Source organism: Zingiber officinale, chromosome 8A, assembly GCF_018446385.1.
Source record: "Zingiber officinale cultivar Zhangliang chromosome 8A, Zo_v1.1, whole genome shotgun sequence".
Lineage (NCBI taxonomy): Eukaryota > Viridiplantae > Streptophyta > Magnoliopsida > Zingiberales > Zingiberaceae > Zingiber > Zingiber officinale.
Window position 1 is genome coordinate 80196522 of NC_056000.1, and position 24919 is coordinate 80221440.

Genomic DNA, 24919 nt, shown 5'->3' on the forward strand with positions numbered 1-24919 from the left:
TGTCCGGGACTAGAGGACAAAGCCCAGCGTCTAACGTTTTCTGACAGGAGGGCAGGTCCTAAGAGAGGAGGACGCATAAAAAGGGAGAGATCCCTCGTACGCAGGTACGCGCACACATTCCCTCGTCACTTTTTCCACAACTGTTTTTTCCTCTTCTTCTCTCTGCTTTTTTCGGGGGAAAAAGGACCTGACTTGAGCGTCGGAGGGCCTGATCCGGGGACTTTTTCCCTGGGTTTTGGTCTCTAACGTGAAGAGGGGGATCCTCTGAGTGTGCGCAGGGTCCTGCAGCAGCGTCAGCCACCCGTGGGAGCCGAATCACCTACGACTTTCCGTCAACGCCCAGTCCACCGCGACCAGCCTCCGTCCGACCCAGCTTCTGGACGGGATCAATATTGAACAATTGATATTTAGGGTAAACGGTTCAAAATCTAACCAATCGAATCAAATATATTGAAATTGATTTAATTAAAAATTTTTTTTACCCAACTTAACTTTATCAATAAAATTGAATAATCTAAATTGATATAAAATTGATTAATTAGATAGGTTACCGAATTAATCGATCAATCAATGAGTAATAAATCACTAATCCTGGAATAGCTGAGTTGGTTATCGCATAGATTTGTAGAATTGAGTAGAGTCGAATACTAATAAAGACTGAGGAATTATCGTCCCATGTGATCACTATTTTCGATTACCTGATTTACTCCCTTCCAATAGTATGGAATAATCGTGAAAACTATCGGGGATGATGAATTTTACCTTTTTTCAAAAAGATTTATAATATTTCAGTTTAATTAGATTTTAAAATCAAAATAAATTTAAAAAATTGATATGATTTTTTTGAAAAACCAAATTTCCAATTCGATCAGTTACATCGATTAATTTCCTAATTGCAACGGTAGGTTTGCGAGAAATAAGCCGATGGAAAATTTTTTAAGAATGGGCCAATCGTCATAGGTTTGACATTACCTGACCTAATTAATCATTTTTATTTTTAGGTTTGCGAGAAATAGATTTTGCATTTTTCATCCTAGTGCCCCCCACGACTATCTCATATCATTGGAAGAGAGTAAATTAGGAAATTGAAACTAGCTATCACATGAGAGGATAATTCCTTAGTCTTTACCGAAATTCGATCCTGACTCAATTCTATAAATTTGTTATGTAATAACTAACTCGACTATGTCACATGTCTATGAGAAATAGAGTTATTTGCATATACATATAAACAATTAATTTAATTATTTATATAAAACTAATAAGAACATATACTACATTTGATGTTAGCAAAAAGGCTAAGAAAATTATGCTTTCTCATGTCACCAATTCAAGATATTAATAGATGTTTTTCTGTTCGCGGTGCTGTCAATTCTAAGATATGCTACTAAAATAAAAATCATAACAATATATATATTTATATAAAAAAATAACCCAAAAATTATTAATAAATCTTAAAATTATTTTTTAGTAATAAATCTTAATATTATTTTTAGTGTAAAAAAAGAATATTAATATAATTTTATTTTGAAATTTGTCAAAATTAGTTAGTAAAGGATCTATGATTCGTAATAAGAAAGTAAGTTATATTAAAAATATAAATAAATCAGTTTTAAAATTAATGAGTTTTAAATCAAATATCATTTGATTCAAAACAAGTTTACTTATGACACTAATATTATTTTCACTAGATAAAAATATTTTTTATCTTATGATTCTTATCTTTACTAGTGAATTTTATCTATAACCTTTTTTTTTACTAATGATTTTTTTATTGATTTAATTATGATCTTTATCTCTACTCATGCTCAAGCTCCACTATATAAACGCACTTCCACCTGTCTTGCTGTATTGTCTCTTCGTTGCCTCTTAGGGATGGATTTCCAGAGATCCCCATTTTGCTTCTTTTCCTTCATCGTCTTCTTCCTTTTACTCTCTTTCGAGTCAAGTCAGGCTTCCAATGCTGGCCACGGTCTCAGCCGCGAGTCCTTCCCGGAGGGATTTGTGTTTGGGACAGCAGCATCTGCTTACCAAGTGGAAGGGATGGCGCTCAAAGGGGGCAGAGGACCTAGCATTTGGGACGCATTCGTTAGAATCCCAAGTAAATTTTGATCGTTATGTTATTTCTGTTTCTTTTGCTTCGTATCCTCTTCAGATTTGTGTGGGTTAATGTTGACGTGTTGCTTAATGCTTAAAGGGTTTTTTTTTTCTTCTTATGGTGAATGCAGATACAATTGCTGGCAACGCTACTGCTGATGTTACAGTTGATGAGTATCATCATTACAAGGTTATCCTTTCTCTTGTTCATTTCCCCCCTTTTTTCTCTCAATTGTAATTACGAGAGCAAAACAGGGGTGATTTACTACTGGTTGAATTTTAAAACAGCACCAAACTATAACTCTGCTTTAATAATGGTTGTATCTTTGATCTTTAGTTTTAAGTTACATAAAATTATGTATTGGAGAAAGATCATCAAAAGGATCACAACGGCTGGATACATTATAAAAAAGCATGCACGTTTTACTTTTACTTGTGTCCCTTGTACTTTTTTTGTCTGATGTGTCGTAATTTAGCTGAAGCTTGTAAGACATATGCATTTGTAATTTGTTGACATCCTAAAGAATTCAATATGTAAGATATAAGCATTTGAAATTGTTTTTCTCTCTCTTCAATTTATGACCAAATGATCAATGCAGGAAGACGTTGATATCATGAAAGATTTCAATTTCGATGCGTATCGATTCTCAATTTCTTGGAGTAGAATATTTCCAAGTAATGAATATCTCTGTGTTTTTTATTTTCTTATATTCAGTCCGAACTTTCAATTTAAGTATATTTTTCATATAAAATTTCCCATCTAGATGGAACCGGTAAAGTCAATTGGGAAGGTGTAGATTATTACGATAAGCTAATTGATTACTTGATACAACAAGGTATGTTAAATTTTCAATTTAGCAATGAGCAATATGTTTCTCATATATATATGTCTTAAAAAATTTTGATTTGAAATAGGCATTACTCCATATGCAAATCTTTATCACTACGATCTTCCTTTGGCTCTTAATGAGGAGTACTTGGGTTGGTTAAGCCCGAAGATTGTGTAAGTTTTAAAGGTTATGAACCATGTTTTTTATATTCATTAGTAGTTGAACCTATTTGATAATTTTGTTATATTATTTGATATGTGTTTTAGAGATGCATTTGCGGACTATGCCGATTTTTGTTTTGAGAGATTTGGTGATAGAGTCAAGAATTGGTTCACCTTTAATGAGCCTAGGTGTATAGCGGCTCTTGGGTATGATGATGGTATTCATGCCCCAGGGAGATGTACTGGTTGTAAAGCTGGGGGAAACTCAACCATTGAGCCTTATATTGCGGCACATAATCTTATCCTATCTCATGCAACTGCAGTGAAAAGATATCGTGAAAAATATCAAGTAAGTTGTACTTTGTTCATTGAGTTATATTTGGTGAATAAAATGAAATATGATCCCTCACCCAAGATGTGTTTCTTGTATAAACTCGATTCAGAAAGAACAAAAAGGCATGATTGGAATTCTTTTGGATTTTGTATGGTATGAACCTTATACTTACTCAGTGCAAGATAAAGCCGCAGCTCAAAGAGCTAGGGATTTCCACATTGGATGGTGAGACCTTGTTTCAGTTCATTTGATTTTTTTAAAAACATTTTTCATGTTTGATTGAGAAATAAAATTTCAATTGTATTAAAGGATGATTTATTCATTCAATTAATTGTTTTTTCTTTGTAGGTTTCTTCACCCTCTAACTTATGGATACTATCCAGAATCAATGCAAGTCATTGTCAAAGAAAGACTTCCTAAATTTAATGAAGAACAAGTGGAAATGGTGAAAGGTTCATACGATTATGTGGGGGTCAATCAATATACATCTTTCTATATGAAGGATGCCGGAGTAGTTGATCCGAAGCCTGTTAGCTATCAAGCTGACTGGCATGTCGAATACAAATGTTAGATTTTCTCAAACTTTTTTTGATAATGACTCGATCAATGATATTTTATGTTATACTAATATTATTCATTTTCTGATTATCTTTTAGACGATCGAGATGGTGTGCCAATTGGTCCCCTGGTAAATTTATTTTGTATTTTTTTCACTAAATTTTATTATTATCATATCTTATGCTATACAAAACAATGTCATTTCTTTATTTTTTTTTTATGATACTCAACCTGAATTTCGTTAATAGTGATTAAATATTTAAGTTTAAACATGGTTTTATACAAAAGAGTAGCATTTCATAGATTGTGTTATATAGATTTGTCTTTTGGTGATAAAGTTTGTACATTCTAGTATGATGGATTGTATTAGCATTGAATCTAAATGTTTTTTTAGGCTAATTCGTATTGGCTCTACATAGTTCCATGGGGAATCTACAAAGCCGTGACCTATGTGAAGGAAACTTACCAAAATCCCGTCATCATTCTAGCCGAGAATGGTAAATCTTATTTCGATTTGTTTTCCAAATATCCAAATATTCATCCATCGTAACGAAGTTGTTCATCACAGGAATGGATCAGCCAGGAAATGCCACTCTTCCAGAAGTTTTGCAAGATACAACGAGAGTTAACTACTTCAAGAGTTACATAACTAACTTAAAGAGGGCTATGGATGACGGCGCTACGGTGATAGGATATTTTGCATGGTCTCTTCTCGACAACTTTGAATGGGCGTTGGGCTACACATCGAGATTTGGTATAGTATATGTAGATTTCAAGAACAAAAAGCGGTTCCCCAAGAATTCAGCTTATTGGTTCAAAAAAATTCTACAAAGGAAGTCAAATTAAGTGATCAAGTTCGATTTACATTAAGTTTATTGGAGTTTTCTTGTTGGGGTTTGTTTAATAAAAGCACAACTTAAGTGAAATCTTTGTGTGCAAATTAATTCAATTTTCGATCTTTTACAAACTTTGTACTATCCTATCGTGTAAACATTGAAGAGTGAGTAAGGCAAGTTGTTGGATGATCATCGATTGCAAGCGATCATCTAGCATGGGTGATCTTCCCCATTTAATATCCTTTCAAGTAAACATGCTAAAATTACTAGGCACACCAAAAATGAATTGTTCAAATTAAAAAAATTCATACAAACTTTTAGTACAATTAAAAAAATGCATACAAAATTTTAAATATTTTAAATTACATATCAAAATATTACGGTATGAAAATTTTATAAAGGAAATCATTTTTAAATTGTTCATTTAAATAAGTGGAAAATCATTTATTTTTTCCTTCTCAAATATGTTCTGATTCTATTAAATAAGGCGTCTTCTTCAACAGTCTTAATCCTCTGGTTCAAATCCGTAGTCAATCATATATTCGATAAGAACAGTGATAATTGAATCTATTTTTTTCTATTATTTAACTATCTATAATAGTAATAGTACGAAAAAAACCGGTGTTCAGGAATAGTGGAGTTGAGTTTCTCAACCCTTTAATCTCAATCCTCTCCCAAATCAAGAGAATGAGGAAGCATAGAAGGAGAACATCGCCTTGTGCCATTCTCGGGCGGTTGGCAAGAGAGCTGCTTTTGTGTCTTCGCCACCGTGGCCCCTTCCCCCAGCCGACCCCATACCAAGAGAAATCGCATCACCCTCAACGAACTCTAATTCCACTCCAATACCACCTCCAAGCTATCTACGTCTGATCACTCCGTCCCTCATTCCAAGGGTAAGACAAAGATCAAGAAGAAGGCAAAGCTCGACCCGATGGCTTTCTCCGATGAGATCAGTCCAAGCGAAAATCCCTAGATGTGTACGTCCTATGCATCAAATATATGCTAGTACCTCATATCTATGGAGGTTTGTGGTTCAATGTTACTTTCTTGCTGGATCAGTTTCGCCAGGGATTCATCTGGTTAATTTTTAGGTGGTTATTTTTTTTTCACTGACTAAAGAAATAATAAAAATCACTCATTAAATTATTTATCTAAATAAATATACTGTTTACTTTCCGGAACATAGCTATCATTAAATTATTTATCTAAATAAATATACTGTTTACTTTTCGGAACATAGCTATGAAGTATATATTACCGAGAAGTTACGACACTGGCAAATAGACAAAATGTTTAAAATCTGAGAGGAGTAGGAAGAGTGACACACTGACACCTACACCGTTAATAAGTTCATAATATTCCTTTAGCTCCATGGTTCCCAAGGGGATTCAAAATTATCGGGAGGTGATGAATTAATACAATAAATTAATTAATTTTAAAATATAAATAAAAAAATATTGAATATTAAAATTTCAAATTATAGAATAAAAGTATTTAATAGTTAACCCATTAAAGTATGGAAGTAAAATATTATTGAAATGATATTTTTTATACAAACTTATTAATTATTATATAGTTATCAATTTTTTAACCAATTCTAGTTTAGTATATAAACGACAATAAAATCTATCAAAAACTCTTCAGGAATCTCGTTAAGAACGGTTTTAACTCTTATCCCAATAATTTTTTTTTTCTAAATTTCATAATTATTTAATTTTTGATTTTTTTATAATTATAAAAATCACAATACAAATCTAATAACAATTGTAACATCAATAATTCTCAAATATCACAACTAGTGAATTATTTTTCCAAAATTTACTATAAATTTTTAGGTTAAAAAATTCAAACTTGAAAATGTATAAACGTTATTGCCCAATATTATGGGGAAGGATCTTCTGGTCCGTAAATACTGGACTATTTCTTAGTCTGGCATTTGTATTGGTGGGAGGTAATGACCCCCACATGTTTAATATGTGGGGGTCATTGCCTCCTACCAATCCACCTTTCCTGGTCCAAGAGTGGACCAGGAAAGGTGGTCTAGAGGATCCCATCCTCAATATTATCATAATTCAAATAATTGTAACCAAGGTCAACCCTAAACTTTGAAGGGCTTGGTGAAAAAAAGGTCCTTTAAATTCAGATAAAAAATAATAAAATCGATACTATATAAATAATTCATTAACAAAATACAAACTAAAATCCATAATAATGAAAACATTATATTCCACATGGCTAATAATCAATATTATAAAAGGAAAAAGAACTATTACAATTAACTATTAAAAACTGATCTTCTTGTATTTTTATCTGGAAAGTTATCAATCAATTTTTCATAATTGAGTTTCTCTAAAAACTCACTCTCAATCAAAATCATAGCCAATGCATTCAATCTTGTTTGAGTCATGGTTGATCTCAAACAAGATTTCAACAACTTCAATTTAAAAAAGCTTCTTTTTGCAAATGCAACCGTCACCGGAAGAAATAGTTAATAATATCCTGTATACAATAAATGAATTCAGGAAACAATTTATTTGCAAAAAAAATTAGTATTTCTGTAAAATACCAAAAATAGACAAATATTGATAAGGGAATTTTTCGAAATTTTTTGAAATTTTTTGGAAATTTTTCGGAGCTCGTACGGACGAATTAACGGGGACAAAAACGGGGCCCGGAAAAGCCTGTTTAAGCTACCTAGTTTAAGCGAGGAATTGTTGATTTTCTTTTTATTTCCTATTTCTTTTTTCCTTTTCTTTATTTCCGCCGTTTCCTTCTTTTCCCCCTTCACGCGTGCCGGGCCGTTCCTCTCCGAGCCATCCCCGACGCCAAGTCGTGCCCTAACCGCCAGCCACGGCGGGTTTTCTTCCTCCCCTTCCACTTCTTCTTCTTCTCCTCTGTCCGTGTCACGCCCTAGAGGAGTCCCTGTCCGAAGAAATTTCGGCAGCATCTCCCCTGTACGACGGACAATCTGATACTTCTACATAACCCATATACCTCAGCCACAGGCGGCTGGAATAATAACAATAAATAAAAACAATCACCACGCAGTTTATATAGATATTCAGCCTCTGGCTGTCACAACCACGCAGTTAATAATAGTAATCACAATACTACACTGACTCGAAATCCACCCTACTCCACTACACTCGTATAACTCAAAAACCGACGAAACTCACCTCTTCTGCCGTCCAGGCAGGCATGTAGTAAAAACATATCAAATAGAACATCCATCAATATCAAAAGAAAACATACGATGTCCAAGTATCCAAATAACCAAGTACACACATAAGCAAATAAAAACCAAACCAAATGGTAAATAAATCCTCGAGGTCTGCAGGGATCTAGCACTACGTGCAGTGAGGACTAGCGACTGGAACTCCCTCCGGACAGCATCAACCTGAAAATAACAACAATGGAGGCGGGGTGAGTCCAACACTCAGCAGGTACAATTGATATACAAATAGAGGTACACAAGCCAGTCATGGCATAAAACCTAAGTATCAGATAATCTCGATACACATGACTGAAACCAAAAGTCCAGAACCTAGTCCTAACCTCAGTAAAACATGGTATGTCACTTATTCTAGAAACTAAGATACTTATGGTAATACAGTACTCATGGCAATAAATCACATGATATAAGCACGGATACGTCACAGGCGATAAACCTAACATGCTATGGATATCAAACAGTGACATACCAAAGACAAACATGTTCATTGCTTGTAGTTATAAAATACTATGCATATCCAAAGACAATATCATAAAAGATAAGTCAAGAGGTACCCGCCTTCCGATGTAGATCGAGCTAATCAACCTCTATGTCGAAGTGCTCGTCCTGAATCCGAATCCTGTAATAAATCATATGGTTTAGCTAAGTTTTATTGTAAACCAAAATAGCTAAACCTAATTCTTCATTTACCCGGAACCCTAATTATTCCATCATTCGATATGATCTATATTAGTATCCGATTCAAGTCCAAATTCCCAGTAGCAAGACTTAGATCAGAACATAATTTAGGTAATCAATGCTTACCCTATCCTCAAGTTTATCCAAAAATCTCCCACCATACTGCAGCCACCCTATCAATAAGCACTTCTTGATCAATTTGGCAAGAATTCAAAATGCTAAAATACTATGAATCAGATCTAGGCCCCATATAGAGATCAAATGAATACCATCGTCAGAAATCAAATGGGAAACAGAACAGAGGCACAAATGCTCACCATGTTCTACTTATACTCGCATCCGAACCCTTGTCGATCTCCCTGCACGAACAATGTCGGGAGAAGAGGCACAAGCAAGACAGTGATCGGGTGATGTAGCAGAGTCCGGTAATAGGAGTTGCGACGTACAGAGACGTGACAGAAGATCAAGTCTAGGCTCGGGAAAAGGAAACCTACAACCAGCCAGCACCTCTGTCAGCCTCCGATCAGGTCCACCGTCAGAGGAGGAAGGGAGTCTTCGGCGTCGGTGATTGTGAACCCAAACTAGGGCACGGAAGTCGGCTGTGATGGTCGGCTCTGGCAGCACAGAGGGAAGAAGGGTTCGGCCGGCGGAAGCTCGCGGCGTCGCGTCGGCCAGAGTAGAGAAAGAGGGTGTCGGGAGGCGCTAGGGCACAGGCGATGTGCTGGCTTCCTGTGGCCGGTGATCGGCGCACGGCTCGGCACGGATGAGGGGGAGAGGAGATCGGCTCTAGGAGGAAGAATGAGAAGAGAAGAATTGGTGCACCGGCACCGGTAGGGCAAAGATCGGCGTCGCAAGGGCTCGGGAGGAAACCGTCGGCACGGGTAAGAGCACGGCGTCGGGGAGAAAGAAAAAGAAATAGAAAAAGAAAAAGGAAATTAAGAAAATATACATTTCCTCGCTTAAATAGGTAGCCTAAATAGGCTTTTCCCGGGGCCCAGTTTTCATCCCCGTAAACTCGTCCATACGAGTTCCGAAAAATTCCCGAAAAATTTCCAAAAATTCCGAAAAATTCCCTTATTAATATTCGCCTATTTTCGGTATTTTACAGTCCGAGCCGGATCTTTCCTCTTCCTCCTTCCTCGCGACGCCCATCTCCACTGCCAGCACTGCCGACGCACGGAGCATTGTCGCCGGCGACGCACGGAGCTCTGCCGCACACCCCGGTGCCCTAGCATCTCTGCCGACGCCACTGACTCCTCTCGGCCGCTTCTCTGTGCCGGCACCCGAACCCCAGCGCCGACCCCCTTTCTCTGGCCTTCTTCTCCTCGCCGGCACTCAAGTCGCCGTTGTGCCCTAGATCTTTGCCGCAGGCCACCGCGAGCCCTAGCTGGCCATCGGTGCTCGTTGTCCCTTTGCTTTGGAGATCCCCACGCCGCTGTCGCTTGACCTAGTCGACCATTAAGAAGCCTGCTGCCATCGTCGACGAAGCTTCAGCCACCTACTCGAGGTGCTGTTCCACCGCCGATATTTTTGGTCTTTCTAGTCAGTTGAGGATCAACAGAAGGTTTTGGGTATAAGATGTAAGGCTTCAATTTGATTCATCTTGCAATCTTGAGATATTGACCTAGTGTGTGAGCCTAACATGTGTTTGTTTGGGCAGCAACCCTTTGATTTACAGCAGCGACCATCCTATGTTGTGAGCCAACAGAGAAGTCTTCGAATTGGTAAGTTTTGTGTTAAGTTATGTTAGCAAGAAATGTTCATGTAGGTATATATATTGAATTATGTTTTAATTGGATTATATGGTTAGGTGATAGAGTTATATTAGGTGAGATTTGGTTGATTTAAAATCAAATGATGTAATTAGGGTTAATGAAGCTAACCCTAGTTGGTCGAGGTTTATGGATTAGGGTTTTGCCCTAATTTAGTGTAAAAGATTTTATTTAGTTATCTATATGGTTGTAACTAAATAAAATATATTTTTATTCGTGACACAGGACTTTGACGCGAGACGAGTATCTCGATTGTCGGATTGGACCATTTCGATTTAGAGGTGGGTACTTTTGACTTATTGTCTTTGATATGCATAGTAGTGAAATTAACAAGTTGCATTAATTATGTTCCTCATTTGTTTCGGTTAATCACTACCCGATTACCTGTTATCTGCTTGATTGATTGTTTGTTTTGCATTTCATGTTGTTATGTACCTGATTACACATGCTCATAGGGGTAGTGATATAACCATACCTCACCATGTTCAGGACCTAGGATTGATACCTTATCTAATCAGTGTATTTTGATGTGATTTATTTACTATGATGCACATCATATGTGTAGGTAGGTTTGTTCGGTATATTACCATGCTTAGTGTTATGCACCATTCGCATGATTGCATGCTGTGTGATAGATTGCTCCATTATTGTTGAGCACATTGTCAGTTTCATCACTGTTCGGTGCTCCGTTGTGACGCTCATGGGTAGCGTGACGTAGCGTGGTAGCACGTCAGTTTGCTCTTCCGGTGCTCCGTTGATCTGCTCAGGGGTAGTGTGACGCAGCGTGTAGCACGTTAGAGATCCCTCCCCATCATAGTGTACCGGGAGATGAGAGCATTGCGCTCCCTCATTTATGATTTGGGGTAGGAGTATGTGTGTACTCCGACAACATCTCGTCCACTCGGTCACTCATCAGGAGTAGTGATGCAGAGTGCACGGTCGTCACAGCCCTACCCACTCGGTCCCACTTTTGTTGTGAGTTGGCTGACTGGCGTCAGAGGTGACCATGACATTGGCATCATATGCATGATGTATTTATTGCTTGTATTTGTGTTTGCTGCATTTATATGCTGCATATTGTTTGGATACCTATGTTTGACATGCATACAGGATTTCTTTACCACTCGGACTGTTTGTCCTGATACCCAGGTCCTGGTTAGTACAGTTTCTCTCCTGTTTTACTTCGGTTTGCATTTACCTTTATTTTATCAGGAGACTATACGCATGATTAGTGCTAGGTGTTATTTCCTTACTTTGCATATCAATTGTACCTGCTGAGTGTTGGACTCACCCCGCCTCCATTGTTGTTATTTTTCAGGTTGATGCTGTCAGGAGAGAGTTTCAGTCGCTAGTCCCCTGTTGACCACGAGGGCTTAGTAATCTTTTGGTTTTCTTCTTATTTAGTCTATGTTCAGACTTATTCTGTTTTTGATACTATGGATTTTTGATACTATGGATCTGGTGTGAATTTTATGTGTTGATGGATTTTATTTCGATATGTTTTACTACATGCCTACCTGGACGGCAGAAGAGGTGAGTAAATCGGATTTGAGTTTTACGAGTGTAGTGGAGTAGAGTTGATTTCGAGTCATAGTATTATTGCTTTGTTTGCTTATATTTATATATACTGCGTGGTGATGTCACTAGAGGCTGAAATTTATATTAACTGCGTGTGATGATTATGTATATGTTTGTTTTATTTCTGTTATTATTCCAGCCACATGTGGCTGAGGTATGTGGGATGTAGAAAGTTTCAGATTGTCCGCCGTACAGGGGAGATGTTGTCGAAATTTCTTCGGACAGAGACTCCTCCGGGGCGTGACAATTTCACTTGTTGTTGTTGTTGTTTTCTTTGGTCATATGTTGTATGATTTTCAGTTCTTGATATAAGTCATCTCCATCCAAATCTGAAACATCTTGTCTTGTACTCTTTTTTCTTTGTAATTTCCTTTCAAGATTCTTGCAACGAGATTTCAAGTCCTCATCAATCAATGAACTCAACTTTTCAGCAGTGAAAAGAAATCCAAAAAGATCTTCATATTCCTCATATTGCTCAAATCTTTTCTTCAATGACCCAATTGTTTGATATACTATGTACAAAAAATAATGAATTCTAAAAGCTTCCTCTGCAAATTCTTGAGGTATTTTGGAAGACTCACATGTAACCTCATCAGAATATTTTTTTTTCTATATATTTATCTTTTTTCAGGAAAACAAGATCAATCTCCATTGTTGAAGCAAGTTCTTTTGCTGTATTAATAACTTATCCAAATCCAGATTCTCTATACTCTTCAAAAGAAGAGTAATAAGCATGTTTTCATACCCATTAAAAAGCATAATAAGCAGATTCTCTATACTTTTGTCATAGCAGCGCTAATAAGCATGTTTTCATATTGTAACCCTTTACGATCAATGTTAACTTTACCCAATATGTTATACCAAAAATCATACCCATTAAAAACTCAAAATTTCCAAGTTCAAATGTTACTAAAGACTTCGCTTCACTTCTTATTTTAGAGTCGGTGTCTTTTTCTTCTACAACTTGAAGTAAAGCTTCTTTGATTTGTTGAGCTTGAAGTACCATTGCTTTCATACTTTCAGTACGACTTTCCCATCGAGTGATTGACAATGACTTGAGAGTTAAATCTTTTATCGTCACATGATCTATCAAAATCTTCCATCTCTTTGTAGAATGAGAAAACATTGTATAAATCCATTTTACTACTCCAAAAAAGTCTTTCGCTTTTCCACAAGAATTTGCAATATTACAAAGTGTTAAATTCAAATAATGACAACCACATGGAGTGTATAATGCTCTAGGATTTATATCCAAAAGTTTTTTTTGTATGCCTTGGTGTCTCCCTTTCATATTTGCTCCATTATCATAACTTTGTCATCTCACATTATCAATATCAAGATCAAAACTTTTCAACACATTTTGCCGTTCTTCAAACAACCCTTGTCCAGTTGTATCATCCACTTTTAAAAATCTCAACAAGTATTCTTCTACTTTCATTGTGCTTGTAGGAACATCAACACATCTTATAACCAAAGTCATTTGCACTTGGTTACTAACATCAGGAGTGCAATCAAGTATTACAAAAAAGAACGTAGCTGTTTTAATGTTTTTAAGAATAGAACTCTTGATTTGAGAAGCTAACAAATATATCAATTCATTCTGAATTTTATGGCTAGGATAATGATGATGTGTATTTCTTTCAATATGCTCCTTCATCACTGAGTCCCACTCAGCAATCATCTTAACAACAGCCATAAAATTTCCATTGTTATCTTGATAAAACTTCTCATTACTACCACGAAATGCTATATTTTGTTTAACCAAAAATCTCACAAGTGAAATTAATCAGTATAATACCTTCCTCCAATGCTCTTTTGCCTTCTTGGTTTAATCTTGAATAGCATGATCAATTGTTGTACCCTTCATTAACCTGATATGCAACTCATATCAACTAACATAATAATTGATATGCTCAATACTTGTCTCATGTTCTTTAAGTCTGCTACTAAGATGCCCCCAATCATAGTATCTGTCATTTGCTAGTTGACTTGGTTGAGACTCCCTTTTAAACAACTTGCAACAAAAACAAAATGCTTTATCAAGTGCTTTTGAATAAACCAACCAATCTCTATGGTGTTTTTGACCATTTGACAAAATACAGGTATAGAAATCTGAGGAGAATCGTCTATTTGATTTATCTTTGGGACCTTTTCCTGTTAATACATCTCTTATAGGGCCCTTTTCCACTAATTGATCCTTCCACTTGGGATCTAAATTCTCCCAATTTTTAGGATCCAAAATGTCAAGTGGAATCGATGAACTTGGGACACTTGGTTCTTCATTCACGACATTAAAAACATCATCATCACTTTCTGAATAATTATTTTCAAAGTCTAAGTCTTCATCACTTTCATTGCACGCCTTCAATCTCATTCACATCTCCCTCTATATCATTTTCAATAGCTAAGCCTTCGTGTAATTCATTACAATTGTTTTCTTGTTCTTCTTCATTAACCAAATCTTCAAGTGATGAGTTTTTCAATTCTTTGACAACAAATCTGTCGATCACCCCTCTTTGAACTCAATAAATTCTTCAACTCTTTTTCTGTTTTTTTGCTTATCATGTCCTGATAGATACTTCCTAGTATCAGACATTCTAATTTTCTAAAAAAAAAACAAATCAAGCTCTGGAACAACCACTTATTATAGACATTAGACAAACACTTATTATAAAATGCTCATTTTACTTTAATGACGTTGAACAAGAATTAAAAATCATACGTTAAATTTTCAAACTCGTATTATTTGATTTTTTTGGTTATTTCAACTAAACCATTTATCTTATTTATTCACTTACAAGTCTCATGAGGGTTTGAGTTCTCTTTTAGGGAACTATCCTAAGTTTTCATGAGGATTTGGGCTATTCAAAAGTGCATAATATAGTTAAGTGTTTTGATAAAGCATGAAGATGATTGTTTAAATAAAGGATGATAAAATGCTATTAACGCAATTTCCTATGAAAATATACAACATCTAGAAAATAATGATTATTCTACAATTACATCTAACTAACTGCAGTGAATGCCAATGAATGCATAATGACAAGGATACAAAAGATGTCATTGAACTACCACTTCAAATTGAAGCAACAATCTGGTTCATCAACCATGGCATTTTTTTGGATTTAATGGTAAGCTATCCTTTTTGTTGAAAGCTTAAAATTTTACCATGAGGTCTGCACATCTACAAGAAGTTAAACAGTGAGGCTTCATGAAGGCTTGCTAGTTGCTATAAAGGAATTTTCTTAAGGGCAATAAAGTATATGGTCAAAATGAATTCCACCAAAATGTTGGATTACTAACCATACTGTATGACTGTGTCTGTGGAATATATCTTGCAATGCCTAAATCAAATATTCATGAATTTTGTGGCACAATGCCTACGGCCAACCCATTAATTACCCATCTTAATTCCTAGATATAAAAAAACCACATATTTCAAAGAAAGGAAATACTTTAATTTGATGTTGAAACCAGCAATCGACTGAAAGTATAATCCAACCAAACATATTTAAGCAAAACAATAAATCATAGATGTATAAGTAGAAATGGAAACCTGATACGCCAACCTGATGCTGCAATAATGGCCACGAAGACCAAAGGTGATTGTGAAATTGTGAATCTGTGTTGATGGAGCTCGAGATCACTAGGGTTCATGACTTCGCGTGACCAACGTGTTGTCTACACCCTATAAAGCCTGTTGAGCTTTCGGCGTCGGCGTCGACGTCGGCACGGGCACGGGGATGGGCGAAAGGTTCAAAAAGAAAAAGGCAAAAGGTTCAAAGTGTTGGGTGCTACTTGGAATACCGTTCTGTTTCCCCTGTAAAAAAAAATTTATACAAGCACAGAACTTTTCCTAGCAACCCATGTGCTCTTCAGAAGTTAAACTTGGATTGGAAACGAAACATAACATTTTTACTCCAAGTTCAACCCTTGTGTTCTTCAGAAGTTAAACCATATTATAGAAGTTGATTAAATACCTATTTCAAGGATCGACTTCTAGGTCGTTGGCGAGGCATTAGGTCTTCTTGGTTATGGGATCATCCACCACTTCCTAGAAAAAGCCTCTTAAAGAAATTGAATATTTAAACTTCTCACAGTAATCTTAAGTTTAACTACAGAGACCTCAATCAAAGCACAAGATCAAAACACAAAATCGAAGCACAAAAATGAAAACACGAAATTGCTACCCTCTTGTGTTGGTATTTCAGGATCCATACAAAGAAAACAAAACTAGTTGCACTATAGAATAAATAACTAGTTGTACCTTTCTTTGTAAACAAAGACCTTTTCATCTTCTGCCGTATTCCTCTCCTCTTCTTGGACGTCGTGTGGGCGACGATCTACCAAGACAAAAACACCCGAACCCTTTTTGTTTCCAAGCCGCCTACCACCAAAGGATGCAAATAAAGGAACACCTCCTCCTTCTTCTTCTTCTCCTCCAAACCGCCGACCACCAAGGTGCTTTGTCTCTTCGTTTTCTTTTCCTCCAAGCTCTGGCCACCAAGAGAAGATGGGGCGCCGACCCTAGAGGGAAGAAAAGGGAAGAAGAAAAGAAGTGGGGTGCCAGCCCTAGAGGAAAGAAAAGAAAGAATGGGGTGTTGGCCTTAAGGGAAAGGAGAGGGTTTTTAGTTGTGGAGAAAAACTTATCAATTCTTAATTGATTGATTTTTGTGGCATAACTTTGTTGGTGCAATCGACCTCCAAGGTTTTAATGTTAGACAAATATGTTTAAGTATGCTTAAGTGTGGAGCTTGATCTAGGGAATTCCTAGTTGTAGGCTAGACAGGGGAAGTCCTAGTTGGAGGCTAGGCAAGAGAAATCTCGGTAGATCATGGAAGCCAGGTGGATAGGTTTGGAGGATATGATCCCTGGGTAGTCGAATACTGAGGCAAGAGAAATTTCGATATATCATGGAAGCCAGGAGGATAGGTCTGGAGGACCTGATCCCTGGGTAGTCGAATACTAAATCTTGGTGAGTGAAGCCAAGTGGTAAAAAACCTTGGGGGAGATAACTTTAGGTAACGAGAAGTCTTGGAGGAGTGAACTCCAAGCAAGGTTGATCGCGCGGTCGACCGGACCAGCGGATCTCGGTAAATCTAGGATTAGGTTTACCATTATATTTTCTATTACTATTATTGCCATTGGCTAATATAGTATTATAGGAAAAGTCTTAGTGGATCAGCCGATCAGACACTGAGTAGGTAAAGTCCAAACATGTCTGGAGGATCATGTTTGGTAGGTAAGTTGAGGTAAACAACTGGAGGAGCGATAGTGAGGTCGGATTCTCGAAGGGAACAACCTTAGATCGCTGATCCAACTGAAGAAACCGGAAATGTTTCAAAGTTGAGATCAAGACAGTTCTACTATCTTTTATTTACTTATGCATTATAATATTATTACTGTGCTAACATCTGTTTTGCAGGATTCTTTTCTGTCTAACACTGTGTTTGTAGGTCTGGATGGATCGGTCGATCGAACCGGAGGATCGGTCGGCTGAACAAGAAGAAATCAAGGCAGTGTTCACATCATACCAGAATAGATCAGAGCCTGATCAAAGTTTGATCGGTCGACCGAACAGTAAGATCGATCAACCAAACCATGATGACTCAGCACATGCCAATTCAACAGCATCGATCAGAAGCAAAAGGAAAAAGGGTTGATCGGTCGACCGAACCCATGGATTGGTCGACCGAACCAATCAACAATTAATGCAGCATTAAGTATGCATCTCGGCAAATCTCAATGAACAAGGAAGGAGACTGTTCGATCGATCGAAAAATGGGATCAGTCGACCGAACCCTTAATGAGCAATTAATGCTAGAGATCGAGCCAGTGTCAGACTCTAGCCAGGAAGGAAGGAAGCTAGTTCGGTCGACCGAACAGAGGGATTGGTTGACCGAACATCCATTACACCTATAAAAAGAGGCTCGAAGTTTGAGGCTGTGGAACACTTTCTGATCGACTGAAGTTCTCTCTTTAAGCTACTCGTGCTACAAGTCTTCATCAACTCTGCAAGTCACTCCGTCCGATAGTTCTGACCAAAGCTTCAACTCCATTACTTGTTAGTATATTTTATTAGCTTGCATTGTAATTAACTTAAGCAAGATAGTAGGTTGTTACTATCTTGCTCATTTTGTACGTTTTGCTTCTTTCGGAGGATTTCAGAAAGAAGGGTTATAGTGGATTGGCCATTGGTGTGATCAAAGATCACGGGCTTCGAGTAGGAGTCAACCTAGACTCCGAACGATGTAAACAAGCTTGTCTTTCTTTTTACTTTCCGCTGTGCACGACTCTGCTTTCAAAGAAAAAGAGAAGTTTTAAAAAGGCGCGATATTCACCCCCCCCCCTTCTATCGCACCCATTCGATCTAACAAACTCCTCTCCTTTTATAACCCTTTGCCCCAGATAAAAAAGGAGAAAAAGTAATAGATTTTGTTTAGAAAAAATCTCTAGAAAAGAATTAACATAATTCTTTTTAGAAAAATTTCTTAAGAAAGAATTAGTATAATTCTTTTTAGAAAATTTCTAAGAAAGAATCAACATAATTCTTTTTAAAAAAATCTCCAGGAAAGAATTAACATAATTCTTTTTAGAAAAATTTCTTAGGAAAGAATTAATATAATTCTTTTTAGAAAATTTCTAAGAAAGAATCAACGTAATTCTTTTTAGAAAAATCTCTAATTCTATTGAGAAAAAAATCTCCCCCCCCCCTTTTTTTTCTTTTTTCTTTTATTTTTCTTTTGGTTTGGTCGGCCCCTTGCTTGGGCACCAAGCAAGGCTTGGCCGACCCCTTTCTTGGGTAGGAAGCAAGGCTTGGCCGACCCCTTGCTTGGGCACCAAGCAAGGATGTGGCCGACCCCTTTCTTGGGTAGGAAGCAAAACCAAAACGGGTGAATGCGAGGCTTTATAGAGGCTACAACAGGGACCGAGAGGAGGAATTGGTTTTGGCCTCTTGATGGACTTGAGCTTCCTATGTTCGACTCGAACACCCAACTCAAGTTCATTAACAATAACTCATACCACTAAAGAGTTATTATTGAACTACCGCACCAATCCCATATTACATTATGGGCTCCTTCTTATCATGAGTGTGTTAGTCTCCTTGTGTTTAAGATATCGTATGCCCGTTAATTAAATGAGTTACTGACAACTCACTTAATTAACATCTAGCTCCAAGAGTAGTATCACTCAACCTTATTATCATGTCGGACTAAGTCCACCTATAGGGTTTACATGATAATACTTATGAGCTCCTCAAGGGGGCATATCAACCTAGATTACTAGGACAGTTTTCTTTTATAATCAACAACACACCATATAAATAATATTATTTCCCAACTTATCGGGTCTATTGATTTAACTGAATAAATCTCACCCTTTGATAAATTAAAGAAATAAATACTAAGTATATGTGTTTGTTATTATATCGGGATTAAGAGTACGTGCATCCATAATAACAGAGGTTTTGTTCTTTTATGCTGTCAGTTATAAAAAGAACAACCTCAAATGGTCCTGCTCAATACACACATAGTGTACTAGTGTAACTATGCAGTCAAGATAAACTAATTCCAAATTACACTACAACCGTTCCAATGGTTTGCCATTATCCATCTCGATCGTGAGCTACTATTTATAATTTATAAAGAACTGATAACATGATCTTCTGTGTGACACCACACACCATGTTATCTACAATATAAATTAAATGAAAAACTGCATTTAACTAAACGCAGACATTTGACCAATGTGATTTTCATTTCAAAATAAATGCTCATACAAAAAGCTAGGTTTTTAGTATACATCCTAACAATCTCCCATTTATACAAAAAGACTATACTGCCATATATGCTGCCATACATCGGATTCCCGTCCCCTCAACATGCCCATCAAAAGCTCTCACTAGAAGGGCCTTAGTGAAAGGATCTGCCAGGTTATTTGCTGATGTAATCTTGACGACAACAACTTCTCCTCGCTTTACGATATCTCGTATCAGGTGGTACTTGCGCTCAATGTGTTTACTTGCCTTATGGGTTCGTGGTTCCTTCAAGTTTGCTACTGCACCACTATTATTACAATAAATTGTGATAATTTTGGGCAAACCAAGAATCACATCTAAGTCCATCAAGAAGTTTCTGAGCCATACTACTTCTTTGGTTGTCTTGGAGGCTGCCATATACTTAGCTTCCATGGTGGAGTCCAAAACATATTTCTGCTTAACACTCCTCCATGGTATGGCTCCACCTCCCAAAGTAAACACATACCCTGAGGTTGACTTACTACTGTCCCTATCTGATTGGAAATCTGAATCCGTGTACCTACAGGGAGCAAATCATCTACCTGGTAAACCAGCATATAATCTCTAGTCATTTTCAGGTACTTTAATATATGCTTTACGGTAGTCCAATATCCCTGTTCTGGATTACTTTGATATCTACTAACCATGCCCACAGTAAAATAGTTATCCGGTCTCGTACATAGCATCACATACATTAGGCTTCCTACAGCCGAAGCATAAGGAACTGTCTTCATGTCCTCTATCTCCTTTGATGTCTTAGGACACATCTCTTTAGATAAAGGTACTCAATGCCGAAAAGGTAGAAACCTTTCTTGAAGTTTTGCATGCTAAAACGAGCTAGGATAGTATCGATGTATGAAGCTTGGGATAAGCACAACATTCTTTTCTTGTGATCCCTTATTACTTTGATCCCAAGAATATGTCCACATTCTCCCAAGTCCTTCATATCAAACTGCTTGGATAACCATACCATTACGTCTGGAAACACTTTGACATTGTTGCTAATGAGCAAAATATCATCTACATATAGTACAAGAAATACCACCACATTTCCATCACTTTTCTTGTATACACAAGACTCATCCGGACACTGAATGAATCCATAAGACTGGATCACTTCATCAAACCGGATGTTCCAAGATCTCGAACCTTGCTTCAGTCCATCAATGGATCGATTGAGCTTGCATACAAGATGCTCTTTGCCCTTTGCAATGAATCCCTCTGGTTGCTTCATATAGATGTTTTCTTCAAAACTTCCGTTAAAGAAAGCAATCTTGACAACCATTTGCCAAATCTCATAATCTATATGAGCAGCAATAGATAAAAGAATCTGGATAGACTTGAACATGGCTACCGGCGAAAAGGTTTCCTCATAATCGATTCCCTCTTTCTGAGTATACCCTTTTACAACAAGCCTTGCTTTGAAGGTTTCCACCTTCCCGTCTATCCCTCTTTTTCTTTTGTAGACCCATTTACATCGAATGCCTTTTACATCATTTGGTGGTTCTACAAGCTCCCAGACCTGATTAGAATGCATAGATTATATTTCAGAGTTCATCGCACTTTGCTAAGATGCTACATATTTATCTTGGAATGCTTCATCATATGTCCAGGGATCAGCTTAATGTTCACCAGGGATCAAGTTCGAAGACTCTCCCAAAAACATGAATCTTTCAGGTTGTTTAACAACCCTCCCACTACGACGAGGCTCTACCTATAATTGTGCATCATTTGTGACACGTGTTGCAGTTACTTCTGGTATCTCATCTTGTACCGTTGGTACTAAAGTAGATGTGTCTTCTCTTATTTCCTCAAGAACAATTTTACTCATGGTCTTGTGGTTCACTACATAGTCCTCTTCTAAAAATCGTCCATTGGTGCTAACAATGATCTTCTGGTCTTTGTGACTATAAAATAAACCACCTTTCGTTCCTTTAGGATAACCCACAAACAAGCGAACTTCTGTACGTGATTCCAACTTATCAGTGCCTCCCTTCAGCACATGTGCTGGACTACCCCAATCCGAATATGTTTCAGACTAGGCTTACTCCCATTCCATAATTCTGTGGGAGTAGAGGTTAATGACTTAGAAGGTACCAAGTTCAGAATGTACACTGACGTTTCCAGAGCATATTCCCAAAACAAATTTGGTAATTCTAAAAGGGAAAGATTAAAATCTCTCTTTTAAATTTCCTATTGTTGTATCATGGGAGTTATTGGATTTAGAGTATACAAATTGTCAACCAACGTACCAGAACAGACAACTGCTCTATTTTTCTTGACAACTACTTTGTCATCAAAAGAAACATAATATCCATCCATAAATAGCTTAGAAACCGGAATCAAGTTCTTTCTAAAAGATGGTACATAAAGACAATTTCTTAAAATCAAAGTTTTATTCCTATCGAAAGATAATAAAACATCTCCCACTGCAACAGCCGCCACTCTCGTAGCATTACCTATGTAGATGGTGATTTCTCCTTCATGTAGTCGTCGGGTTTCCTGGAACCCCTGCAATGAATTGCAGATATGATCAGTGGCTCCCGTATCTACACACCAGGCACCACAAAACATGTTTCGACAACTAATAAATAAGATACACCTTCAATATTCTCGTTTATGCGAGGGCAGTCCAAGTTTTGTTTCCAATCAATATAATTGGGACCAGTAAGTTTGTTTTCTTTTAAAATAATAGCGAGAGAATTGAAAACCTTTTTGAAATCCTGAGAATCACAAAATAAGATATTTGGTCAAAACTTTAGAATTTAAAATAATATTGATCCCTCAAACAATATAATTTAAATTCACCAACACTTCAAAACACCGTGAATTTAGTATGCCACGATAGTGTGGACGTATACTAATTCAAACATTTGTAAGAGGAGGTTTTACCCATTAATTTTATTATCTTGTCAACCTAACTTTATGATAAATAAAATTAATAGTTGGTTTATCTTCGGTCACACAAAATAATAGCAGTGACTCCGATGGGGAGGATATTATTAAATGTGCCTAAGTGTATACCATTACTTGATACTTAGTCCATTAATTAGGATTGTGCCCCTTTAGATGGAGATGATCACACAAAACTAAATAATTTCCTATAATCATCCATAGAGGAAGTTTGATCTAGTGATTTGCAAACAAACTCATCCGATGCAGAGGAAGGCACTTAAAGCTAACGCACAAGTTTGAATGCATCACTTACAAACTAATAATGGAGACCGTAGAATTTAAATAAATAATTCCTCTCCCACTTAGTTATTTAAAATCGAGGAATTTTAACATGCACACACATCACAGCACATAAACAACATATAAAGGTAATAAATATGAAAATTTAAATTTCCAACTATTATGGCCTCATCCAACGTTGTTCTCTAATATGCCACCAATGGATCAAGCCGTTGCGTATGCTGCCAATGGGTCATGTCGTCGCGTCTATCTTGCTCCCTTTTCCGCTGAGCCTCTAGTCCTCAAATAACACCACGCCTTGCAAGGATACAATCAGCTACAAAAATAAAATTTTACATTTATCGATCCTATATTCTACAAGGGAATGTACATGTAATCTAGATTGAACAGAATATAAAACAACAATAATAATAATACGGCAACCGACTATATTTAATTATTACAATCATGCACACACAACAACCTTGACATGCCCGAGGGTTCCAATCACACACAAGCACAAAAAAGGCATAATAGTTGGATCTAGGATGCTTGCAACTATAGAGTTAATCTATTAGGCACATCCTACTATTATCCGACCTAAACTTAAGTATGAGTAGTGCATAATTTAACCAAAAACCAAACACACAAAGGCAGAAAACTAGCTCTGATACCACTTGTTGGATTGAAAAAAATTTAGATATCTCCACAATGGTATGATATACCCCACATTGGGCCTAAGCCCTCATGATTTTGCTCTTGGGCTCTACCCAAAAGGCCTCATGCCAATGGAGATATCTTTTCTCTTATAAACCCATGATCTTTCCCATGTGTTTTCAATGTGGGACTATGTTTGTAACCTTGCAACCCCAACACAAAGAGCGTCGACATTTAGGGGTTTAGGGAAATAGAAGTGTAACACCCCACCCTCCTCACTACTAGTCTGCGAGGGTGGAACGCTACTAGACTACTAACTTATCTTAACTAATATTGCACACATGAAATTATCAATACATAAACTCTCTAAACATGCGACTGATAGCAGCGGAAAACATAAACAACTTATCTCTACATTCTACTCCAGCATATGAACACAACTAAAACTATACATCAATCTAATCATGCTGAAATATACGTATTAATCTGAACATGCATGCAATCATTATACAACTCAGATAATAGGTATAATGTGCATAACAATTTAAATGAGAGAATTCTAAATACATCACAATCTTAATAAATTCTTATGCTAATCCCAAGGCTTCTATAGTCCAGGCATCACACATCCATCCGCACCTCCTTGTCGCCTTCCTTTACTATAGCTTTTCCTTTCCTTTATCTGCAGTAAGAGGAAAATGCAACTATAAGCAAAATTGCTTAGTAAGCGCTATCTAACTCACAAAACTCAAATATGCATGTGACTGGAAGAAATCTAGGAACTGAATGCTCAAAAGAAGATACTACTCATGCTCGTCTAACAGCAAAAGAAACATAGCATACTGAAATACTAAACATGTAAGCAAATCTAAACAACATGTCACTATACAAGAAAACTAAACTTGCTGAATTTTAAACTTATGTGAAGCTTATTTCTTTTGTTTAAAAAAAACTTACACTTTAATACTTCAAAATAATAAGTTTAACTGAACTAATACATAAGCTGAGCTAAACTGATGCTAGGCTAATGCTGAATCTGAACTGTATTCACGTAACTGATTTGTAAAGTTTTGAAAACTATTTTCATAATGGATAAAAATAATAATCATGTTCCTGATGGGCCTGACAACTGTACTTGCTATGTGCGCATTCCTAACTAGACCCAAGGTAGCTAGTCCCGAATCTAGCAGGGTTTACTAGGTTATCTAAACCTA

The 24919-nt window shown here is 36.8% G+C and overlaps 1 protein-coding gene and 1 long non-coding RNA gene across 2 annotated transcripts; one reads left to right on the plus strand and one right to left on the minus strand.

Moving 5' to 3' along the window:
• Positions 1-1856: 1856 nt before the first annotated feature.
• Positions 1857-4844, plus strand: LOC122009692 (beta-glucosidase 26-like). Its single transcript, XM_042565953.1, has 11 exons — positions 1857-2101; positions 2229-2287; positions 2697-2772; positions 2862-2933; positions 3013-3100; positions 3194-3437; positions 3532-3647; positions 3771-3988; positions 4079-4110; positions 4375-4477; positions 4549-4844. The coding sequence occupies exons 1-11, from the start codon at positions 1876-1878 to the stop codon at positions 4824-4826; spliced, it is 1512 nt and encodes a 503-aa protein (XP_042421887.1). The 5' UTR covers positions 1857-1875; the 3' UTR covers positions 4827-4844.
• A 3790-nt stretch (positions 4845-8634) lies between these two features.
• On the minus strand, positions 8635-9064 carry LOC122012470. Its single transcript, XR_006120225.1, has 3 exons — positions 9044-9064; positions 8853-8899; positions 8635-8667 (listed from the first exon to the last, which is right to left on the minus strand). It is a non-coding gene; the product is annotated as an uncharacterized LOC122012470 (long non-coding RNA).
• Between the last annotated feature and the right edge of the window lie 15855 nt (positions 9065-24919).

Excerpts from the sequence above, each read along its gene's own strand:
- LOC122009692 (XM_042565953.1), top strand. The coding sequence starts at position 1,876 with ATGGATTTCCAGAGATCCCCATTTTGCTTCTTTTCCTTCATCGTCTTC. Across the intron at positions 2,102-2,228 it reads CGCATTCGTTAGAATCCCAA|ATACAATTGCTGGCAACGCT; the intron begins GTAAATTTTGAT and ends TGGTGAATGCAG. Across the intron at positions 2,773-2,861 it reads TTGGAGTAGAATATTTCCAA|ATGGAACCGGTAAAGTCAAT; the intron begins GTAATGAATATC and ends TTTCCCATCTAG.